The 23568-nt window shown below is 44.6% G+C and overlaps 1 protein-coding gene across 1 annotated transcript; it reads right to left on the reverse strand.

Annotated features, from left to right (window-relative positions):
• Positions 1-477: 477 nt before the first annotated feature.
• On the reverse strand, positions 478-17879 carry LOC138351139 (coagulation factor V-like). Its single transcript, XM_069302775.1, has 4 exons — positions 17820-17879; positions 9332-10231; positions 1827-2036; positions 478-531 (listed from the first exon to the last, which is right to left on the reverse strand). Exons 1-4 carry the CDS (start codon positions 17877-17879, stop codon positions 478-480), a joined length of 1224 nt encoding a protein of 407 aa, XP_069158876.1.
• Between the last annotated feature and the right edge of the window lie 5689 nt (positions 17880-23568).

A 23568-nucleotide genomic window follows, 5' to 3' on the forward strand; every position in this document is an offset into this window, starting at 1 on the left:
AGTCACCTGTAGGATACACAGGTGTAGTCACCTGTAGGATACACAGGTGTAGTCACTTGTAGGATACACAGGTGTAGTCACCTGTAGGATACACACGTGTAGTCACCTGTAGGATACACAGGTGTAGTCACCTGTAGGATACACAGGTGTAGTCACCTGTAGGATACACAGGTGTAGTCACCTGTAGGATACACACGTGTAGTCACCTGTAGCATACACACGTGTAGTCACCTGTAGGATACACAGGTGTAGTCACCTGCAGGATACACAGGTGTAGTCACCTGTAGGATACACAGGTGTAGTCACCTGTAGCATACACACGTGTAGTCACCTGTAGGATACACACGTGTAGTCACCTGTAGGATACACACGTGTAGTCACCTGTAGGATACACACGTGTAGTCACCTTTAGGATACACACGTGTAGTCACCTGTAGGATACACAGGTGTAGTCACCTGTAGGATACACAGGTGTACTCACTTGTAGGAGACACAGGTGTAGTCACCTGTAGGATACACACGTGTAGTCACCTGTAGGATACACACGAGTAATCACCTGTAGGATACACACGTGTAGTCACCTGTAGCATACACACGTGTAGTCACCTGTAGGATACACACGTGTAGTCACCTGTAGCATACACAGGTGTAGTCACCTGTAGGATACACAGGTGTAGTCACCTGTAGGATACACAGGTGTAGTCACCTGCAGGATACACACGTGTCACTGTGCTGTGGCAAGGCTCTGCTCAATGACATTGACTTCATTTATGTCTTCGATGTAAACCCTTGGAGCTTCTGCAGTGCAGACCTTGCAAGCCATATTGGTCGGCTTCCTTCGGGTTGCAAATGCAACTGTCTTCTCTGAGACTCAGGGCATCATGACAGGAGGCCACTGCAATACGGAGGGAGTATATATGGCTCTCTCCGCGTGTCCTGTTGCAATGCAACTCTTCTCTGACGTTGGGAACGCTCTGTCGAGAACGTGTTCCTTGCAGACAAACGCACTCCTTAAAGAAAGTCCCCCTGCATGGGGGGCACTCACGGCTCTAATGTGAGCTCTCTCTTATTGGGCCATGACAAAGGACTCAGCTTTTTCTCCACAGTCTCCACACTAAGTCCACCACCAACAGTCTCCACTCAGTAAGTCCACCACCTACAGTCTCTACTCACTAAGTCCACCACCAACAGTCTCCACTCAGTAAGTCAACCACCAACAGTCTCCACTCAGTAAGTCAACCACCTACAGTCTCCACTCAGTAAGTCCACCACCTACAGTCTCCACTCACTGAGTCCACCACCTACAGTCTCCACTCACTGAGTCCACCACCTACACCCTCCACTCAGTAAGTCCACCACCTACAGTCTCCACTGAGTAAGTCCACCACCTACAGTCTCCACTCACTAAGTCCACCACCTACAGTCTCCACTCACTAAGTCCACCACCTACAGTCTCCACTCAGTAAGTCCAGCACCTACAGTCTCCACTCAGTAAGTCCAGCACCTACAGTCTCCACTCAGTAAGTCCACCACCTACAGTCTCCACTCAGTAAGTCCACCACCTACAGTCTCCACTCACTAAGTCCACCACCTACAGTCTCCACTCAGTAAGTCCACCACCAACAGTCCCTACTCACCAAGTCCACCACCTTGTTATGGTCCCAGGTAGCTGGGAAACGAGTCTACCTTGAGAGTTATTCTGCAAGACGTGACCTAATTAAGAAGTCAAAGAAATATAGACATGGAGATACATACGTAAAATAATTGGTTAGATTTGATAAATAGTTTAAAAGCATTGACAGTGAACAAATGTGTATGTAAATGACTTTATATGAGATGTCGAAAGTTTGTGAAGAAGGCATGAGGCTCATGTCAGGGGTCTTGACTTTACTCGAGTAACAGCCGGTGTGGAAGCAGGATGCAATGTTTTTAAGCTCCTGGTAGCAGAGGAAGATTCTCTGATTACGTGCTCCGTCAAGAGGAGAATTATTCAGGCATTCTTGTAAGAAGCCTGGGGAACGACATCGTGCTCGAGTCTGGAAGGGTAGAAGCTCTGTAGAGAAGTTTAAATAGCAATTTGGTGTGCTAAGGAGCGCGTTAACGTCTGACGCTGAGGCCAGCAAGCGCCCTGGTACATCTAACTCTGTGGTTTGTTCTGGGGAAGGAGTTGCTGTGAAATTCGAGCCAGCAGAGGAGGAGTAGTGGATGAGACTCCAAGGTTGTGGAAGGTACTGAGCTCTGTGGAGGAGCAGCCATACAGTGAGGAACAGGACCTCAAGCTGTGAGCAGAGGAGCAGTGAAGTGAAGTTTCACATGCTTCTGTGATACCAGTGGTGAAGCACCATTGTTGCTCAAGGAAGACTTCATGGTGTAGCAGCCGGGAGAGCTGTGGAGGACCCTGGTAGACGATTCTAGGAAAATCTTAAGATGTCAGGGTAGTGAACTTCCAGATGTGGAAAGAAAGTTCTTACTGACTACTTGTATGGAGTTGGTAGAGTGTTTGGTTGTCATTAGCGTGCAAGACGCAGTGAAAGGTGAGTGATTGATTACCATTTTTGTGCCAAGGAGTACTTATACTGAAGTATAGAGTCACAGTCGTAGGCTGGATTACCTGCAGAGGTAATATGATATATTATATATGTTCTAGCACGGATAGGGTGATTGATCATTATTGTGTATCAAGGAATATTTATACTGATATTTATGTTATTGCAGTTATAGGCTGGTTTTCCTTGTATGTATTTATATATAAATATATATATATATATATATATATATATATATATAATATATATATATATATATATATATATATATATATATATATATATATATATATATATATATATATATATATATATATATATATATATTCTCTTGCTGACAGTGCAATATTGTCTTATAAGACTTGACCTACTTGGTGAGGTTGGTGGTATAAGTGGTGAGACAGCAGTTAGGCTACCACTTGATAGGCAGATGACAGAGTCCTGATGGTATTGGAGTGCAACCCGACTACAATAGTATAGAGTGTTGGATTCATATTATTATACGTGTATATGTATTGTGCATGTACCTTGTCCAGTAAATGTATTCAAGTTGCAGGTGTTTGCTTTTGTCCTAGAGAGGCTTCCCAGAATGTAGAAAAGATAGAGAGAGAGGGAAAGAACCAAGAACCATAGCTGTGGACAGGGTAGTACAGAGTAATATTTCAGAAAAGGTGATTGAGGAGATCATACCAAGGTGGGGAGTCACGGCGGCTCGAGTGGGTGTGTGCACGTGACACCGAGGTCAGTATTAGAGCCGCAGCCCCCTAAACGTGTGACGTTGAACCCCTGTCCAAGTGCTAGAAGCGCCCAGGGTGATCTCCTGGTCAACATAAGCACTCTCCGGGTTTTGGGTTGGTTGTCCGTAAGGAAGGACGACCAACAGTAACAACATCATAATAACTACTTGCAGTCTCCACTCACTGAGTCCACCACCTACAGTCTCCACTCACTGAGTCCACCACCTACAGTCTCCACTCACTGAGTCCACCACCTACAGTCTCCACTCACTGAGTCCACCACCTACAGTCTCCACTCACTGAGCCCACCACCTACAGTCTCCACTCACTGAGCCCACCACCTACAGTCTCCACTCACTGAGTCCACCACCTACAGTCTCCACTCACTGAGCCCACCACCTACAGTCTCCACTCACTGAGCCCACCACCTACAGTCTCCACTCACTGAGTCCACCACCTACAGTCTCCACTCAGTAAGTCCACCACTTACAGCCTCCACTCACTAAGCCCACCACCTACAGCCTCCACTCACTGAGTCCACCACCTACAGCCTCCACTCACTGAGTCCACCACCTACAGTCTCCACTCACTGAGTCCACCACCTACAGTCTCCACTCACTGAGTCCACCACCTACAGTCTCCACTCATTAAGTCCACCACCAACAGTCTCCACTCATGAAGTCCACCACCTACAGTCTCCACTCACTGAGTCCACCACCTACAGTCTCCACTCACTGAGTCCACCACCTACAGTCTCCACTCACTGAGTCCACCACCTACAGTCTCCACTCACTGAGTCCACCACCTACAGTCTCCACTCACTGAGTCCACCACCTACAGTCTCCACTCACTGAGTCCACCACCTACAGTCTCCACTCACTAAGTCCACCACCTACAGTCTCCACTCACTAAGTCCACCACCAACAGTCTCCACTCATTAAGTCCACCACCTACAGCCTCCACTCACTAAGTCCACCACCTACAGTCTCCACTCATTAAGTCCACCACCTACAGCCTCCACTCACTAAGTCCACCACCTACAGTCTCCACTCTCTAAGTCCACCACCTACAGTCTCCACTCACTAAGCCCACCAACTATCCCCTCATTTCCTACTGCCCCCTCCTGCCCGACCCCTACCTGACTGCCCAACCTCTCCCCCTCACCCCCACCCTCCCTCCCCCCCGCCCCCCTCACGCCCCCCCTCCTAGCACAATTAATAACCCAGGCCTCGCTAGCCGCCCGTCACAATCAACACTGGTAAACACACACTAATGATTCTGACGGCCACCCTCTCCCCCCCCCAAGCCGACACCTCCACGCCCCCTATCCATTAGCCCCCCTCCCCATTACCACCTATCCTCCCTCTAGCCCCCCCCTTTCCCCATTACTACCTAACCCCCTCTAGCCCCCCTCCCCATTACCACCTATCCTCCCTCTAGCCCCCCATTTCCCCATTACCACCTAACCCCCTCTAGCCCCCCTCCCCATTACCACCTAACCCCCTCTAACCCCCCCTTAACTAGGCCCCCCTTCCGATTACCAACTAACCCCCTCTAGCCCCCTCCCCATTACCACCTAACCCCTTCAAGCTCCCCCCCCCCCTAATATATAGTTTTTATATACCTACTATATAGATAACGAATACTATATATACTTGTGTTGGTTGTCTCTTCAGAGGTTGCATGGCGTTTCACTTTCCTTCTTATGATTCAACAGCCAATTAATGCACAACTATATTCTACCCACCTCAAGACCGCTCCAATATAGAAGCATCAAGAAATATGGACCAATAGGCTTTCTACAAACACTTCTATTCAATACCCATTGTTTCATGTTCTGGCTTGTGTTGATGAAATTAATACCTTATTAAATACCACCTCACCCCATCCACCTCACTCAAAAGTAGATATAAACAAAATCGGAGATGTGTAAGTTCTATTCAGTTGTGTATGTGTTAACTAAAGTCTTTGAAAATGTAATAAGTTTTACGAAACGCGCTCAAGTGTCGCGTCAGACTAGAAATAAAAATGAATTTTGGAGAATTGATTTTTGAATTACCTCCAACAGTGAAAAGAAATGTACGAAAGATTGAGAAAATTCGTGTTAGAATTATTAATCTTACTTTTTCGGCATATTTAATAATATATATATATATATATATATATATATATATATATATATATATATATATATATATATATATAATATATATATATATATAATATATATATATATATATATATATATATATATATATATATATATATATATATATATATAATGTCGTACCTAGTAGCCAGAACGCACTTCTCAGCCTACTATGCAATGCCCGATTTGCCTAATAAGCCAAGTTTTCCTGAATTAATATATTTTCTCTAATTTTTTTCTTATGAAATGATAAAGCTACCCATTTCATTATGTATGAGGTCAATTTTTTTTATTGGAGTTAAAATTAACGTAGATATATGACCGAACCTAACCAACCCTACCTAACCTAACCTAACCTATCTTTATAGGTTAGGTTAGGTTAGGTAGCTGAAAAAGTTAGGTTAGGTTAGGTAGGTTAGGTAGTCGAAAAACAATTATTTCATGAAAACTTGGCTTATTAGGCAAATCGGGCCTTGCATAGTAGGCTGAGAAGTGCGTTCTGGCTACTAGGTACGATATATATATATATATATATATATATATATATATATATATATATATATATATATATATATATATATATATATATATATATATATATATAGTAGCCGAGGCCAGTAGTCCTGGGCTACGTTCAGGAGTAGACTTGATGGTTGGGTAGCAAGGAAGGGCCGCGGGTTTCAGCCAGTCTCCAGCGGAGTTTGATTGTCGTTAGGTGGGACAGGCGGCCATAGCTGGCACAGGTAATAGGCTGTCCAGGTGTTTGCAGGTAGAAGGAAATGTGGCTGGTAAGGGGGGGGGGGGGGAGGCTGGTGAGCAGCTTACCTGAAAGCTTTTTACCATTACGGACAATCACATTAAGTGTGTGTGGGGGGTGTGGGTTGGGGGGGGGGGTTGTAATACCCTCCTCCAGCTCTATATACTTCCAGCAGCTCTGTGTGGATAAGGCACACACACACACACACACACACACACACACACACACACACACACACACACACACACACACACACACACATACACACATACACACACACACACACACAGTATCTCCCCTTGGATACTAAGGGAAGGAGCAGAAGCACTGTGCCTGCCACTCTCCATAGTGCATAACAAATCACTAGCAACAAGAGAACTGCCAGAAATTTGGAAGGCAGCTAACGTTGTTCCGATATATAAGAAAGGGGAGAGGCAGGAGGCACTGAACTACAGGCCAGTGTCCCTAACCTCCATACCATACCTTGAGGTGCTTCCGGGGCTTAGCGTCCCCGCGGCCCGGTCGTCGACCAGGCCTCCTGGTTGCTGGACTGATCAACCAGGCTGTTGGAAGCGGCTGCTCGCAGCCTGACCTATGAATCACAGCCTGGTTGATCAGGTATCCTTTGGAGGTGCTTATCCAGTTCTCTCTTGAACACTGTGAGGGGTCGGCCAGTTATGCCCCTTATGTGTAGCGGAAGCGTGTTGAACAGTATTGGGCCTCTGTTGTTGATAGAGTTCTCTCTCAGAGTACCTGTTGCACCTCTGCTTTTCAACAGGGATATTCTGCACATCCTGCCATGTCTTCTGGTCTCATGTGATGTTATATCTGTGTGCAGGTTTGGGACCAGCCCCTCTAATATTTTCCACGTGTAAATTATTATGTATCTCTCTCACCTGCGCTCAAGGGAGTACAGATTTAGGCTCTTTAGTCGGTCCCAATAGTTTAGATGTTCTACTGAGTGGATTCTAGCAGTAAAGGATCTCTGCACGCTCTCCAGGTCAGTAATTTCTCCAGCTTTGAAAGGGGCTGTCATTGTGCAGCAGTATTCCACTCTAGAGAGCACAAGCGTTTTGAAAAGTATCATCATCCGTACAGCATCTCTAGTGTGAAAAGTTCTTGTTATCCAACCTGTCATTTTTCTTGCAGTTGTGACGGCTACTTTATTGTGTTCTTTAAAGGTAAGGTCTCCCGACATGAGTACACCCAGATCCTTTACATTGCCTTTTCGTTCTACGTTATGATTTGCCTGAGTTTTGTACGTGGTTTCCGTTTTTATATTTTCATTTTTTTCCATAGCGCATGAGCTGGAACTTATCTTAGTTAAACACCATATTATTTTCTGTAGCCCATAGAAAGACCAGATCTACATCTGATTGGAGGTTTGCCGTGTCCTCTATGTTGCCTACTCTCATGAAGATCCTAGTGTCATCTGCAAAGGATGATACAGTGCTATAGGTTGTGTTCTTGTCTATGTCCGATATGAGGATGAGAAAAAGTACTGGAGCAAGCACAGTACCCTGGGGGACTGAGCTCTTCACGGTTGATGGGCTGGATTTTAATTTGTTGACTATTACACATTGGGTTCTGTTAACCATGCAAGATGATTGTGCGAAGAAAGCTAGTGAAACATCTAGAGCGAAAGAACTTTGTAGCACAGCATCAATATGGGTTCAGAGATGGTAAGTCCTGCCTCACAGGGCTAATTGAATTCTACGACCAGGCAACAAAAATCAGGTAAGAAAGAGAGGGGTGGGTAGACTGCATATTTTTGGATTGTCAAAAAGCCTTTGATACAGTACCACACAAGAGGCTAGTGAAAAAGCTGGATGAAAGGGATGGTACTTCGTTGGATAAGGGAGTACCTAAGTAACAGGAGACAGCGAGTCACTGTGAGGGGTGAGGTCGCAGATTGGCATGACGTCACAAGTGGAGTCCCGCAGGGGTCAGTCCTTGGACCAATACTTTTTCTGATATATGTAAATGATCTCCCAGAGGGTATAGAATCGTTTCTCTCAATGTTTGCTGATGATGTAAAAATTATGAGGAGGATTGAAACAGAGCATGATAGTAGGAGGCTACAAGATGACCTAGACAGACTGAATGTATGGTCCGACAAATGGGTGCTGAATTTTAACCCGAGTAAATGCAAAGTAATGAAACTAGGCGGTGGAAACAGGAGGCCAGACACAAGATACAGAATAGGAGATGAAGTACTTAATGAAACGGACAGAGAGAAAGATCTTGGAATTGATATCACACCAAACCTGTCTCCTGAAGCCCACATAAAGAGAATTACATCTGCGGCATATACAAGGCTGGCTAACATCAGAACAGCCTTCAAGAACCTGTGTAAGGAATCATTCAGAATCTTGTGCACCACATACGTAAGAACAATCCTGGAGTATGCGGCCCCAGCATAGACCCGGTACCTTGTCAAGCACAAGACGAAGCTGGAAAAAGTTCGGAGGTATGCCACTAGACTAGTCCCAGAACTAAGAGGCATGAGTTACGAGGAAAGGCTGCGGGAAATGCACCTTACGACACTGGAAGACAGAAGAGTGAGGGGAGACATGATCACTACCTACAAAATCTTCAGGGGAATTGACAGGATAGACAAGAATAAACTATTCAACACTGGCGGTACACGAACAAGGGGACACAGGTGGAGACTGAGTACCCAAATGAGCCACAGAGACGTTAGAAGGAACGTTTTCAGTGTCAGAGTAGTTAACAGGTGGAATGCATTAGGCAGAGATGTGTTGGAGGCTGACTCCATACACAGTTTCAAATGTAGATATGATAGAGCCCAGAAGGCTCAGAAACCTGTACACCATTTGATTGACAGTTGAGAGGCGGGACCAAAGAGCCAGAGCTCAACCCCCGCAAGCACAACTAGATGAGTGCACATTGAGAGAAGGCTGCATCAGATTACAGAAATAATTTCGTCAATGAGTTTTAAACCAAAAATATTTTGTTTTCTATACACAACGCGTTGAGCGTAGCTTAACCAATAACATTTTATCAGTAAATCCTTTCTCTCCTCAAATATGATTTTTATTTTGTTTCATACATTTATCTCTGTACATATTTTATATACATATTTTTGTATATGTATCTTTGTATACATATTTTTTTTTACATTCGTATAAGGTTGAGTTTTGATCCATCTTATCGTGTCATTGTTTCCTTTGTTGTGTTCACAAATAAATGATATTGTCGTTGTTTTTGTCCACTGGTCAATCTTTTGTGCTTGCCAAAGGGCAGAGAAGCCTTCATCAGGCTTACATGGAAAGTTTTTGCGTTCACAATTCTTTTGTAAAGGTGTTATCAATGTTTTTGTGAAGTCTTCATTCACGGTGTCTTTTGTGAGGTCTTCATTCACGGTGTCTTTTGTGAGGTCTTCATTCACGGTGTCTTTTGTGAGGTCTTCATTCACGGTGTCTTCTGTGAGGTCTTCATTCACGGTGTCTTCTGTGAGGTCTTCATTCACGGTGTCTTTTGTGAGCTCTTCGTTCACGGTGTCTTCTGTGAGGTCTTCATTCACGGTGTCTTTTGTGAGGTCTTCATTCACGGTGTCTTTTGTGAGCTCTTCGTTCACGGTGTCTTTTGTGAGGTCTTCATTCACGGTGTCTTTTGTGAGGTCTTCATTCACCGTGTCTTTTGTGAGGTCTTCATTCACGGTGTCTTTTGTGAAGTCTTCATTCACGGTGTCTTTTGTGAGGTCTTCGTTCACGGTGTCTTTTGTGAGGTCTTCATTCACGGTGTCTTTTGTGAGGTCTTCATTCACGGTGTCTTTTGTGAGCTCTTCATTCACGGTGTCTTTTGTGAGGTCTTCATTCACGGTGTCTTTTGTGAGCTCTTCATTCACGGTGTCTTTTGTGAGCTCTTCATTCACGGTGTCTTTTGTGAGCTCTTCATTCACGGTGTCTTTTGTGAGCTCTTCATTCACGGTGTCTTTTGTGAGCTCTTCATTCACGGTGTCTTCTGTGAGGCCTTTATTCACGGTGTCTTTTGTTAACTCTTCGGCTGTATGACCTCTCTAATTTATTGGTTCTCTGAGTTCTTAAATCATGTACAATGTCTATTTGAGTTCTTAAGAGTCTTATTCTTAGTCTTATCTAATAGAATACTTAAATCATTCATGGTGTATAATTCAGCGCTGGAATGATATAACAAATCTGTGTCTATGAACGATTTTGAGCCACAGAATGTTTTTTGATATGAAATCAGACTATTTCATGGCAACATTGAAAGGTCATTAACGTTAACAATTTTTAGGCAACTCAAGTAAATAAAGATTTAAGCTGCGTTATTGGATGACAGGAAGCTGTTAACGCAATTTATAGAATATGTATAGATACGTATATATGGAAATGAATGTGTATCTTGTCTATTCGAGGTTAGAGGCCAGGCGCTTGAAGGCTAGATTTACTCGATTTTTTTTTTCTCTAGTGATTGCTGTTGGGTACGTGCCCAACATGGGCGGATGGGGATTGGTGTGTAAGAGTGACCACACAACACCAGAAAGAGTTCCACGTGACACTGCAAACGTGACCCCCTCCCCCCCTCCCCCCTCCCCCCCCCCCACGGAAAATTACGCAATACTATATGATTCAATGTTGAATCATTATTCTAATTCTTAATAATATATTATTATATATAAAATAAAGTATAATAAAAAAATAATATAAATGATAATAACCGTATTATTATATTTATTATTATAGTTGTTATTATTTTAATATTATTATTGTTTATATTAATATACATAATTGTTGTCTATGTCAGAATCTGTATGCACTGATCACGTCAAAAATAAAACAAATCTTGTCATAATACTAACGCTTTCATTCCTCTAAACTTTGATATGATTTTTCCCCTTTGACTGTGTATGGATGTGTTGATATGAGATTACAGTGATGTTGTAGAGGAGACGTGGGGGGGGGGTGAGAGTGGGGGGAGAGGAGAGAAGAGGTGGAGAGAGAGGTGAGGAGAGGTATAGGGGAGGGGGAAGAGGGGAGGCCAGTTTACGGGCTCACCATAGCCCGTGCTACATGGACACTTCGATCTGAGTAGCTAAATGGCAGGCTAAGGGAAGACTGTGTTGCTGTTACTGTCAATATCAACAACAACAGCTGTTCCGTTGCTGAACTACGGCTTCTATAATTAAGTAGACTTTGTCTTTCTTCGTTATCATTAACAATCCAACTATCTCGTGCTAAACGTCTTGAACACTCCACATGTGTTACCTCACTGCTCGTTGAGTGTCGTTGACCCCCCCATCAAAACTGTCAATAAATTATCGGTAAAATATGTATCCATTTCGGATATAAAATTCATATTTTGTATCTGGAACGCTTTGCGTATTAATTGCTTTGTTAAATATATGAACTCTGTAACAAGCAATTAATCACTGTATCATGTTCTTCTTTATACTATTAATTATAAATTATTATTGTCATTATTATTATTATCAGCTGTACCCGGCCATGCGTTGCTGTGGCTCAGCAACGCATGTGCGTTGCTGAGCCACAGCAACCTTCCCTGTCCCTCAGCCCTCCCAACCATTCCCCTCCCCCATCCACCCATACTTCCAACCATTCCTCAATCCCCCGTCCCGTCCTCCCCACCATACCTCCCTCCCCTTGTCCTCCCCACCATCCCCCACTCCTGTCTCCTCGTCCAATGCGTTCCCAAATGATCTGATGTTCCCCTTCATAACTATGGGAACACCAAATGATCTGATATTCCAATCACTGAAAAATAAGAACAGTTAAGAAAACGAAATGAAATATAATGAAAAGAAAAATAAACTATATTCACAAAATGAATCACAAAATTAAAGTAATCGGTAAAGAGGTTTCGGAGATTTCCCTCACATGAAAACTCACATGAAAAACATTAAAAAAAACATGTTTTTACCTGTCACAGGCGTGACATCTATATAGTAGGTATATAAAAACAATACTCGTATGCGAACTGAACGTTATGTCAAAATTTCAGAGCAACATATACGGTGAAGAACTTTCGGAGATTAGCGATGTTGAACAAACGAACAGTTTCATTTTAATTATATAGACTATTATTTATATTGACGGGATGCACAACGAACTCCTTTAAACGTGATGTATCACTGAGAAAATTCGTAGGAGCCGTGAGGAGGATTCGAACCTGTGTTCTAACTTCTTACAAGCACCCGTCATAGACCACTACACCACGACATGGATAAAAAAAAACAATGGAACCTGGGATTCAACTGAATCCTCTAGTGTTCCTGAGGCTTCACTGGACGCCTCAGGACCTTTGTCTAGTGTTGCCAACATGTTTGTACACATGCGCCTCTAATGACAGGTGTGGCACAGTTGGCTTCGTTCTCTACACTCAATCGGAGATCCCAGGTTCGATTCCCAGACGGAAAAGAAATGGTTGGGCAAGTTTCTTTTCACCTAATGGCTCTGTTCACCTAGCAGTACATAGGTACCCTGGAGTTTGCCAACTGTTGTGTGTGGAGGGGGGGGGGTGCACCCTGGGGGGGGGGGGGTAGGGCCACCACTGGGGTTGGGGAGGGGAGGGGGGCTTCGATACAAGCCTAAAGTATATACATATATACACAGGCTTCTTGTCCCCGACAACACAAAATACACCTGTGCCACTACCCACAGGTGTACCAGTACACACCTGCCACTACCCACAGGTTTAGGGGCCTCGTAGCCTGGTGGATAGCGCGCAGGATTCGTAATTCTGTGGTGCGGGTTCGATTCCCGCACGAGGCAGAAACAAATGGGCAAAGTTTCTTTCACCCTGAATGCCCCTGTTACCTAGCAGTAAATAGGTACCTGGGAGTTAGTCAGCTGTTACGGGCTGCTTCCTTGGGTGTGTGTGTGGAAAAAATAAAAAAAATAAAAAAGTTAGTAAACAGTTGATTGACAGTTGAGAGGCGGGCCGAAAGAGCAAAGCTCAACCCCCGCAAAAACACAACTAGTAAACACAACTAGTAAACACAGGTGTACACACCTGTGCCACTACCCACAGGTGTACCAATACACATCTGTGCCACTTCCCACAGGTGTACCAGTACACACCTGTGCCACTACCCACAGGTGTACCAGTACACAAATGTATCACTAACCACAGGTGTAGCAGTACACACCTGGTCACTACCCACCTTTGTACCAGTACACACCTGTGCTCCCTACACTCACAGGTGTACCAGTACACACCTGTGCTCCCTACACTCACAGGTGTACCAGTACACACCTGTGACTACCCACAGGTGTAGCAGTCCTCACCTGTGTCCCTACACTCACAGGAGCAACAATGGGGCTCCGAGCAAATGATCCTGTTATGCACCTACACACAAAAACGCTTTTGTTTACGTCTAACAATTGAAATTCCATGGCGGTGTTTCCCTCCGCTCACAACACTGACTGGTGGCGAGGTGTCACGCGCGTGTGTGTTTGTGTGTGTGTGTGTGTGTGTGTGTGTGTGTGTTTGTGTGTGTGTGTGTGTGTGTGTGTGTGTGTGTGTGTGTGTGTGTGTGTGTGTGTGTGTGAGTGTGTGTGTGTGTGTGTGTGTGTGTGTGTGTGTGTGTGTGTGAGTGTGTGTACTACTCGCCTATTTGTGCTTGCGGGGGTTGAGCTTTGGCTCTTTGGTCCCGCCTCTCAACCGTCAATCAACTGGTGTACAGATTCCTGAGCCTACTGGGGTCTATCATATCTACATTTGAAACTGTGTATGGAGTCAGCCTCCACCACATCACTTCCTAGCGCATTCCATTTACTAACTACTCTGACACTGAAAAAGTTCTTTCTAATGTCTCTGTGGCTCATTTGGGAACTCAGCTTCCACCTGTGTCCTTGTTCGCGTCCCACCAGTGTTGAATAGTTCATCCTTGTTTACCCGGTCGATTCCCCTGAGGATTTTGTAGGTTGTGATCATGTTCCCCATTTACTCTTCTGTCTTCCAGTGTCGTAAGGTGCATTTCCCGCAGCCTTTCCTCATAACTCATGCCTCTTAGTTCTAGGACTAGTCTAGTAGCATACCTTTGGACTTTTTCCAGCTTCGTCTTGTGCTTGACAAGGTACGGGCTCCATGCTGGGGCCGCATACTCCAGGATTGGTCTTACATATGTGGTGTACAAGATTCTGAATGATTCCTTACACAGGATCCTGAACGCCGTTCTGATGTTAGCCAGCCTCGCATATGACGCAGACGTTATTCTCTTTATGTGGGCTTCAGGAGACAGGTTTGGTGTGATATCAACTCCTAGATCTTTCTCTCTGTCTGTTTCATTAAGTACTTCATCTCCTATTCTGTATCCTGTGCCTGGCCTCCTGTTTCCACTGCCTAGTTTCATTATTTTGCATTTACTCGGGTTGAACTTCAACAGCCATTTGTTGGACCATTCACTCAGTCTATCCAGGTCATCTTGTAGCCTCCTACTATCATCCTCTGTTTCAATCCCCCTCATAATTTTTGCATCGTCGGCAAACATTGAGAGAAACGAATCTATACCCTCTGGGAGATCATTTACATATACCAGAAACAGTATAGGTCCAAGGACTGACCCCTGCGGGACTCCACTTGTGACGTCTCGCCAATCTGAGACCTCACCCCTCACACAGACTCGTTGTCTCCTGTTGCTTAGGTACTCCTCTATTCACCGGAGTACCTTCCCTTTCACTCCAGCCTGCATCTCCAACTTTCGCACTAGCCTCTTGTGTGGCACTGTATCAAAGGCTTTCTGACAATCCAAAAATATGCAGTCTGCCCCACCCCTCTCTTTCTTATCTGATTCTTGTTGTCTGATCGTAGAATTCAATTAATCCTTTGAGGCATGACTTGCCATCCCTGAAACCATGTTGGTGTTGTGACACAAAGTTCCTTCGCTCCAGATGTGCCACTAGCTTTTTTCGCACAATCTTCTCCATCAGCTTGCATGGTATGCAGGTTAGGGACACTGGCCTGTAGTTCAGTGCCTCCTGTCTATCCCCTTTCTTGTATATCGGGACTACGTTAGCTGCTTTCCAAATATCTGGCAGTTCCCCTGTTGCCAGTGATTTGTTATACACTATGGAGAGTGGTAGGCACAGTTCTCTTGCTCCTTCCTTTAGAACCCAAGGGGAGATTCCATCTGGGCCTATAGTCTTCGTCACGTCAAACTCTAGTAAACACTTCCTTACTTCCCCACTGGTAATCTCAAACTCTTCCAGTGGTTCCTGGTTAGCTATTCCCTCACTGACCTCTGGAATTTCTCCTTGCTCTAAGGTGAAGACCTCCTGGAATTTCTTATTCAATTCCTCACACACTTCCTTGTCATTTGTAGTGAATCCTTCCGCCCCTATCCTTAATCTCATAACCTGTTCCTTTACTGTTGTTTTTCTCCTAATGTGGCTATGCAACAATTTAGGCTGAGTCTTTGCCTTGCTTGCGATGTCATTTTCGTATTGTCCTTCTGCCTCTCTTCTCATCCTGACGTATTCATTCCTGGCATTCTGGTATCTTTCTCTGCTCTCCAGAGTCCTGTTATTCTTATAGTTTAGTGTGTGTGTGTGTGTGTGTGTGTGTGTGTGTGTGTGTGTGTGTGTGTTTGTGTGTGTGTGTGTGTGTGTGTGTGTGTGTGTGTGTGTGTGTGTGTGTGTGTGTGTGTGTGTGTGCGTGTGTGTGTGTGTGTGTGTTTGTGTACTCACCTAATTGTGCTTGCGGGGGTTGAGCTGGCTCTTTGGTCCCGCCTCTCAACTGTCAATCAACAGGTGTACAGATTCCTGAGCCTATTGGGCTCTATCATATCTACATTTAAAACTGTGTATGGAGTCAGCCTCCACCACATCACTTCTTAATGCATTCCATCCGTTAACTACTCTGACACTGAAAAAGTTCTTTCTAACGTCCCTGTGGCTCATTTGGGTACTCAGTTTCCACCTGTGTCCTCTTGTTCGCGTACCACCAGTGTTAAACAGTTTATCTTTATCTACCCTATCAATTCCTCTGAGAATTTTGAAGGTAGTGATCATGTCTCCCCTTACTCTTCTGTCTTCTAGTGTCGTGAGGTGCATTTCTCGCAGCCTTTCCTCGTAACTCATGCCTCTTAGTTCTGGGACTAGTCTAGTGGCATACCTCTGAACTTTTTCCAGCTTCGTCTTGTGCTTGACAAGGTAAGGGCTCCATGCTGGGGCCGCATACACATACTTACATATGTGGTGTACAAGGTTCTGAATGATGCCTTACACAGGTTCCTGAATTCTGTTCTGATGTTAGCCAGCCTCGCATACGCCGCAGATGTTATTCTTTTGATGCACTTTTGATGTACGTTTCATGAAGGACTTCATCACCCATTCTGTATCCTGTGTCTGGCCTCCTGTTTCCACTGCCTAGTTTCATTACCTTACATTTACTCAGGTTGAACTTTAGTAGCCATTTGTTGCACCATTCATGCAGTCTGTCTAGGTCATCTTGTAGTCTCATATTGTCTTCCTCCATCTTAATCCTCCTCGTAATTTTTGTATCATCAGCAAACAATGAGAGGAATGATTCTATACCATCAGGAAGATCATTTACATATATCAGAAACAGTATGGTCCAAGGACTGAACCCTGCGGGACCCCACTTGTGACGTCTCGCCAATCTGAGACCTCACCCCTCACAGTGACTCGCTGCCTTCTGTTTCTTAGGTACTCCCTTATCCAATGGAGTACCTTCCCATTCACTCCTGCCTGCATCTCCAGCTTTCGCACTAGACTCTGGTGCGGCACTGTGTCAAAGGCTTTCTGGCAATCCAAAAATATTCAGTCTGCCCCACCCCTCTCTTTCTTATCTGATTCTTGTTGTCTGATCGTAGAATTCATTTAATCTTGTGAGGCATGACTTGCCATCCCCGAAACCATGTTGGTGTTGTGACACAAAGTTCCTTCGCTCCAGATGTGCCACTAGCTTTTTTCGCACAATCTTCTCCTTTAACTTGCATGGTATGCAAGTTAGGGACACTGGCCTGTAGTTCAGTGCGTCCTGTCTATCCCCTTTCTTGTACATCGGGATTAGGTTTGCTACCTTCCAAATTTCTGGCAGTTCACCTGTTACCAGTGATTTGTTATACACCATGGAAAGTGGCAGGCACAGTGCTTCTGCTCCTTTCTTTAGTATCCATGGTGATATTGCATCCGGGACTATAGCCTTTGTCACATCCAACTCTTCTAGCAAAAGCTTCCTTACATCTCCACTGGTAATCTCAAATTCCTCTAGTTAGTGCCTGGTTAATTATTCCTTCTCTTATCTCTTGAACTTCTCCTTGTTCAAATGTGAAGATTTCCTGGAATTTCATATTGAGTTCCTCGCACACTTCTTTGTCGTTTGTAGTGAATCTGTCTGCCCCTATCCTCAGTTTCATTACCTGTTCCTTCACTGTTGTCTTTCTCCTGATGTGGCTGTGCAGCAATTTGGGTTGGGTCTTAGCCTTGCTTGCTATATCGTTTTCATATTGCCCTTCTGCCTCACTTCTCACCCTCACGTATTCATTCCTGGTACTCTGGTAACCTTCTCTGCTCTCATGTGTCCTGTTATTTACTTTGTTGCTGAGCTATCTTACATCTCTGGATAAACCATGGGTTTCTCATCTGCATTTCATTTTTTACCTTTTGGGCCGGGAAAAGCTTTTCTGCTGCCTCCTTGCACTTCTGCGTGATGTATTCCATAATGTCTTAGGCCGTCTGTCCCCTTAGCGCTGATTCCCATTTTATATCCGTTAGGAATTTTCTTATCTCCTCGTAATTTCCCTTATGGAATGCTAGCCTTTTGCTTTCAGTTCCCTTTCTCGAGTACTTTAACCCTTCCTCGACCAGATACTCAAACGTCAGTACACTGTGAGCGTTCATTCCTACTGGGGCCTCGAAGTCAATTTCCCTTATGTCAGAGTCATTCAGTGTGAAGACTAGTTCGAGTCTCGCTGGTTCATCGTTTCCCCTCATTTTAGTGGGTTCCCTGACATGCTGGCTTAGAAAGTTTCTTGTCGCCACCTCCACTAGTTTTGCTCTCCATGTATCCTCTCCTCCATGCGGTTCCTTGTTCTCCCAGTCTATCCTTCCGTGATTGAAGTCTCCCATGATGAGCAGATGGGATCAATTTCTACAAGCAGGGGAGGCTGCCCTCTCAATTATGTTATTAACTGCCATGTTGTTTCAGTCATACTCTTGCCTGGGTCTTCTGTCATTTGGTGGAGGGTTATATATCACTGCTACTACTACTCTTGGTCATCCCATCGTCATAGTGCCTGTTATGTAGTCTCTAAACCCTTCACAGCCTGGGATAACCATCTCCTTGAAACTCCATTCCTTTCTCATGAGTAGGGCCACTCTGCCTCCTTCCCTACCCTTCCTCTCTTTTCTTATTACAGTGTAATCCTGGGGGAATACTGCATTTGTTATGATTCCTGAGAGTTTTGTTTCCGTGATTCTAATTACATCTGGGTTTACTTCATGTGCTCTTTCCCTAAATTCACTCGCCTTGCTTGTAATCCCATCTATGTTCGTGTACATCACCTTGAAGCTGACTCTTTTATTAGGTGTCACATCCACTCCCAGGTCTCTTTCTCGAATCGTTACAGGTAGGCAGTTCCCCTTCATTGTGTACTGTCCTTTTGGTCGTCTATCACCTGATTCCATTTCCATAACTTTACATTTACTGGTGTTGAGCTCCAGTAGCCATTTCCCTGACCATCTCTGCAACCTGTTTAGGTCCTCTTGGAGGGTCCTACAATCCTCATCTGTCACAACTCTTCTCATTAATTTTGCGTCATCCGCAAACATTGACATGTATGATTCCATTCCTGTAAACATATCATTTACGTAAATTAGAAAGAGGATTGGGCCCAGCACCGATCCTTGAGGTACTCCACACATTCTTGAGGTACACACACACCTTGAGGTGTGTGTGTGTGTGTGTACTCACCTAGTTGTACTCACCTAGTTGTGTTTGCGGGGGTTGAGCTCTGGCTCTTTGGTCCCGCCTCTCAACCGTCAATCAACAGGTGTACAGATTCATGAGCCTATCGGGCTCTGTCATATCTACACTTGAAACTGTGTATGGAGTGAGCCTCCACCACATCACCCCCTAATGCATTCCATTTGTCAACCACTCTGACACTAAAAAAGTTCTTTCTAATATCTCTGTGGCTCATTTGGGCACCCAGTTTCCACCTGTGTCCCCTTGTGCGTGTTCCCCTTGTGTTAAATAGACTGTCTTTGTCTACCCTATCAATCCCCTTCAGAATCTTGAATGTGGTGATCATGTCCCCCCTAACTCTTCTGTCTTCCAGCGAAGTGAGGTTTAATTCCCGTAGTCTCTCCTCGTAGCTCATACCTCTCAGCTCGGGTACTAGTCTGGTGGCAAACCTTTGAACCTTTTCCAGTTTAGTCTTATCCTTGACTAGATATGGACTCCATGCTGGGGCTGCATACTCCAGGATTGGCCTGACATATGTGGTATACAAAGTTCTGAATGATTCTTTACACAAGTTTCTGAATGCCGTTCGTATGTTGGCCAGCCTGGCATATGCCGCTGATGTTATCCGCTTGATATGTGCTGCAGGAGACAGGTCTGGCGTGATATCAACCCCCAAGTCTTTTTCCTTCTCTGACTCCTGAAGAATTTCCTCTCCCAGATGATACCTTGTATCTGGCCTCCTGCTCCCTACACCTATCTTCATTACATTACATTTGGTTGGGTTAAACTCTAACAACCATTTGTTCGACCATTCCTTCAGCTTGTCTAGGTCTTCTTGAAGCCTCAAACAGTCCTCTTCTGTTTTAATCCTTCTCATAATTTTAGCATCGTCCGCAAACATTGAGAGAAATGAATCGATACCCTCCGGGAGATCATTTACATATATCAGAAACAAGATAGGACCGAGTACAGAGCCCTGTGGGACTCCGCTGGTGACTTCACGCCAATCGGAGGTCTCACCCCTCACCGTAACTCTCTGCTTCCTATTGCTTAGATACTCCCTTATCCACTGGAGCACCTTACCAGCTACACCTGCCTGTCTCTCCAGCTTATGTACCAGCCTCTTATGCGGTACTGTGTCAAAGGCTTTCCGACAATCCAAGAAAATGCAGTCCGCCCAGCCCTCTCTTTCTTGCTTAATCTGTGTCACCTGATCGTAGAATTCTATCAAGCCTGTAAGGCAAGATTTACCCTCCCTGAATCCATGTTGGCGATTTGTCACGAAGTCCCTTCTCTCCAGATGTGTTACCACATCTGGATATGTGTGTGTGCGTGTGTGTGTGTGTGTGTGTGTGTGTGTGTGTGTGTGTGTGTGTGTGTGTGTGTGTGTGTGTGTGTGTGTGTGTGTGTGTGCGCGTGCGTGCGCGCGCACTCGTCATGCGTGTATCTTTGCTAACATCTGCATCTCCTGACACCTGTACCTCTTCACACAACACCTGTACCTCCTCACACGACACCTGTACCTCCTCACACAACACCTGTACCTCCTCACACGACACCTGTACCTCCTCACACGACACCTGTACCTCCTCACACAACACCTGTACCTCCTCACACGACACCTGTATCTCCTCACACAACACCTGTACCTCCTCACACAACACCTGTACCTCCTCACACGACACCTGTACCTCCTCACACAACACCTGTACCTCCTCACACGACACCTGTATCTCCTCACACAACACCTGTACCTCCTCACACAACACCTGTACCTCCTCACACGACACCTGTACCTCCTCACACAACACCTGTACCTCCTCACACGACACCTGTACCTCCTCATACAACACCTGTACCTCCTCACACGACACCTGTACCTCCTCACACAACACCTGTACCTCCTCACACGACACCTGTACCTCCTAACACAACACCTGTACCTCCTCACACAACACCTGTACCTCCTCACACGACACCTGTACCTCTACACACAACACCTGTACCTCCTCACACGACACCTGTACCTCTACACACAACACCTGTACCTCCTCACACGACACCTGTACCTCCTCACACAACACCTGTACCTCCTCACACAACACCTGTACCTCCTCACACGTGTACCTCTCTCCTGAGATATGTATCTCCCTCGCGACACCTCTCTTATGTAACCAGTCTCTATCTCTCTTTAACTATCTATCTATCTAACTATCTATCTCTAACGACACATGTTTGTCGTTCTTGTAGTGAATTACATTCAGCTGGGACACGGGCCGGGAGGGAGGAGACGGCCGGGACGCCGAGTACAGTAACAAGTGTCTGCTTGAAGCTTATCGTTTGCTTATGGTTGCACTTTGACGCGAAGCTGAGTGGGCGAAACAAGTGGGAAGAATAGGAGAAGAATGGGGCAGAGTGGAAATGGTATGGTAAGAATGGGAGACGGGTAAGAATAGTAAAGGGGGAGGGGGGGGGGAAAGGATGGATTGGATATGAATGAGCGAAGTGTGTTTAAGTCTCAAGAAGTTCCGACACTTTTTGCCAATGTTTGGAAATGTTATATATATATATATATATATATATATATATATATATATATATATATATATATATATATATATATATATATATATATATATATGTGTGTGTGTGTGTGTGTGTGTGTGTGTGTGTGTGTGTGAGAACAATTGAAATGAAAAAATCTTGCTAAAATTCTTCCTTATTTTTTTAATTAAAATTCATGACGTTTCGAATACTTGTCGTATTAATCGTCAGATCTAAAAATACAAAAGAATCTAAAGATCTAAATATACAAAAATACAGAAGAGATTAGAAATCATTGTAACGAGAGGACTCAGTCTTTACATGATTCCGACATTAAAATCTTTGACTCATGCACGAACGGTCAGATAGATTTAAGAATAATCAAATATTTATATACCAGCGAGCTCCGGCCTCTGCTAAATAATAGTGGTTCAGCTGCTCGAATGTGTACTGTCAAAACCCCAGTAAACCCCCTGATTTGTGTCTATTATACTCATTTCGAGTGACGCCTTTGTTTCAATTATATAATTGCTTAATAACGACAAATAGTATAACGTTTAGTGTTCAGTGTTGTGTAATGTTTATGTTTCCCACGAGGTGCTTAATGGGTAACCTTCAAAGGTGTTTTTCAATGTTTCTTTTCTTTAAGATTTTCGAATGTTTGTAGTTATAATTTCAATTTCAAATTTCCTTTGGGCATCAAAGTTGACTATTGTAAATTTTACCTTGATCGGTTTAACAAAGTTGAGCTGTTTGTGTTGTTTCGTAACTAGTAGTCAGTGTTAATATCTTATTTTACAGTATGTAATTTAGTCCAGTCTGACAGTTATTTTGTTGGATTATTTTAATTAAAAAATTTGTTATTTTTGATCCGATGATGAATATCAGGAGTACATATTGGCAGGTGCAGTCAGTCTCGGAGAGAGGTTGTGTTTACTGGAGCTCCAGTTGTCTAAATAGTGAAAATGGAAGTGTGTAGGGAGGGAACTGGTGCTCGTGAGGGAGCAGTGTGGAGCTCTGAACACCGAGATGGATTTCCTGCGGGAGGAGCTACGATAGATGAAGGAACTAAGGCAGACCAAACAACGCCAAGGGGAAGCAAATGAGGAAAGCAGCAGTAGAAAGTCTTCGCCTCGCAATGTCGGAAAGGACAGGGGTCTTAAGAAGGCTCTGACAGAGCCGCCAACATATGTCCTAAGGACTTTTAACTCATTCGCCGTGCTGGCAGAGGAGTGCTGAGGAGAGACTGCCAGGCGCTCGGGAGGGAAGGCAACGCAGGGAGCGCAGGTCCCTCAAGGTGCTCAGAAAGTAAAGGAAGTGCTAAGCGAATTGTGGTTGTTTGAGACTCCAAGGTGAGGTATTTGGATAGAACTTTTTGTGCCTTAGATAGGGGGAACAGGTTAAGGGTTTGCTATCCGGGAGCTGGAATTGGTGATATTGCTAACAACATGAATGATATTATGGCTGGAAATGGGAACAAACCCATTACTTGTACCAGTGCAGGTGGAAATGATGTCGGACGAGTATCAGTGAGGCACTTAAACCTCTGTATCAGTGAGGCTCTGATATAGAGGTTTAAGACAGGTATATAATTAGTAAGGAGGAAGGGAGGAATCCCGATCATGAGTGGCATTCTTCCAAGAAAGGAAGTAGAAAATGAATGGTTGTCGAGGGCACTTAGTGTCAGTTGCCGACTGAATAAATATTGTAAATCAAATGCAATATCATTGATAAATGGGAACACTTCTATGGAAGGAAGGAATTGTATGCTCGGGTAGGTACGGACAGAGTGGGTAGGTACGGACACAGAGTGGGTAGATACGGACGCAGAGTGGGTAGGTACGGACACAGAGTGGGCAGGTACGGACGCAGAGTGGGTAGGTACGGACACAGAGTGGG

This window comes from Procambarus clarkii, chromosome 48 (assembly GCF_040958095.1).
Source record: "Procambarus clarkii isolate CNS0578487 chromosome 48, FALCON_Pclarkii_2.0, whole genome shotgun sequence".
Taxonomy (NCBI): domain Eukaryota; kingdom Metazoa; phylum Arthropoda; class Malacostraca; order Decapoda; family Cambaridae; genus Procambarus; species Procambarus clarkii.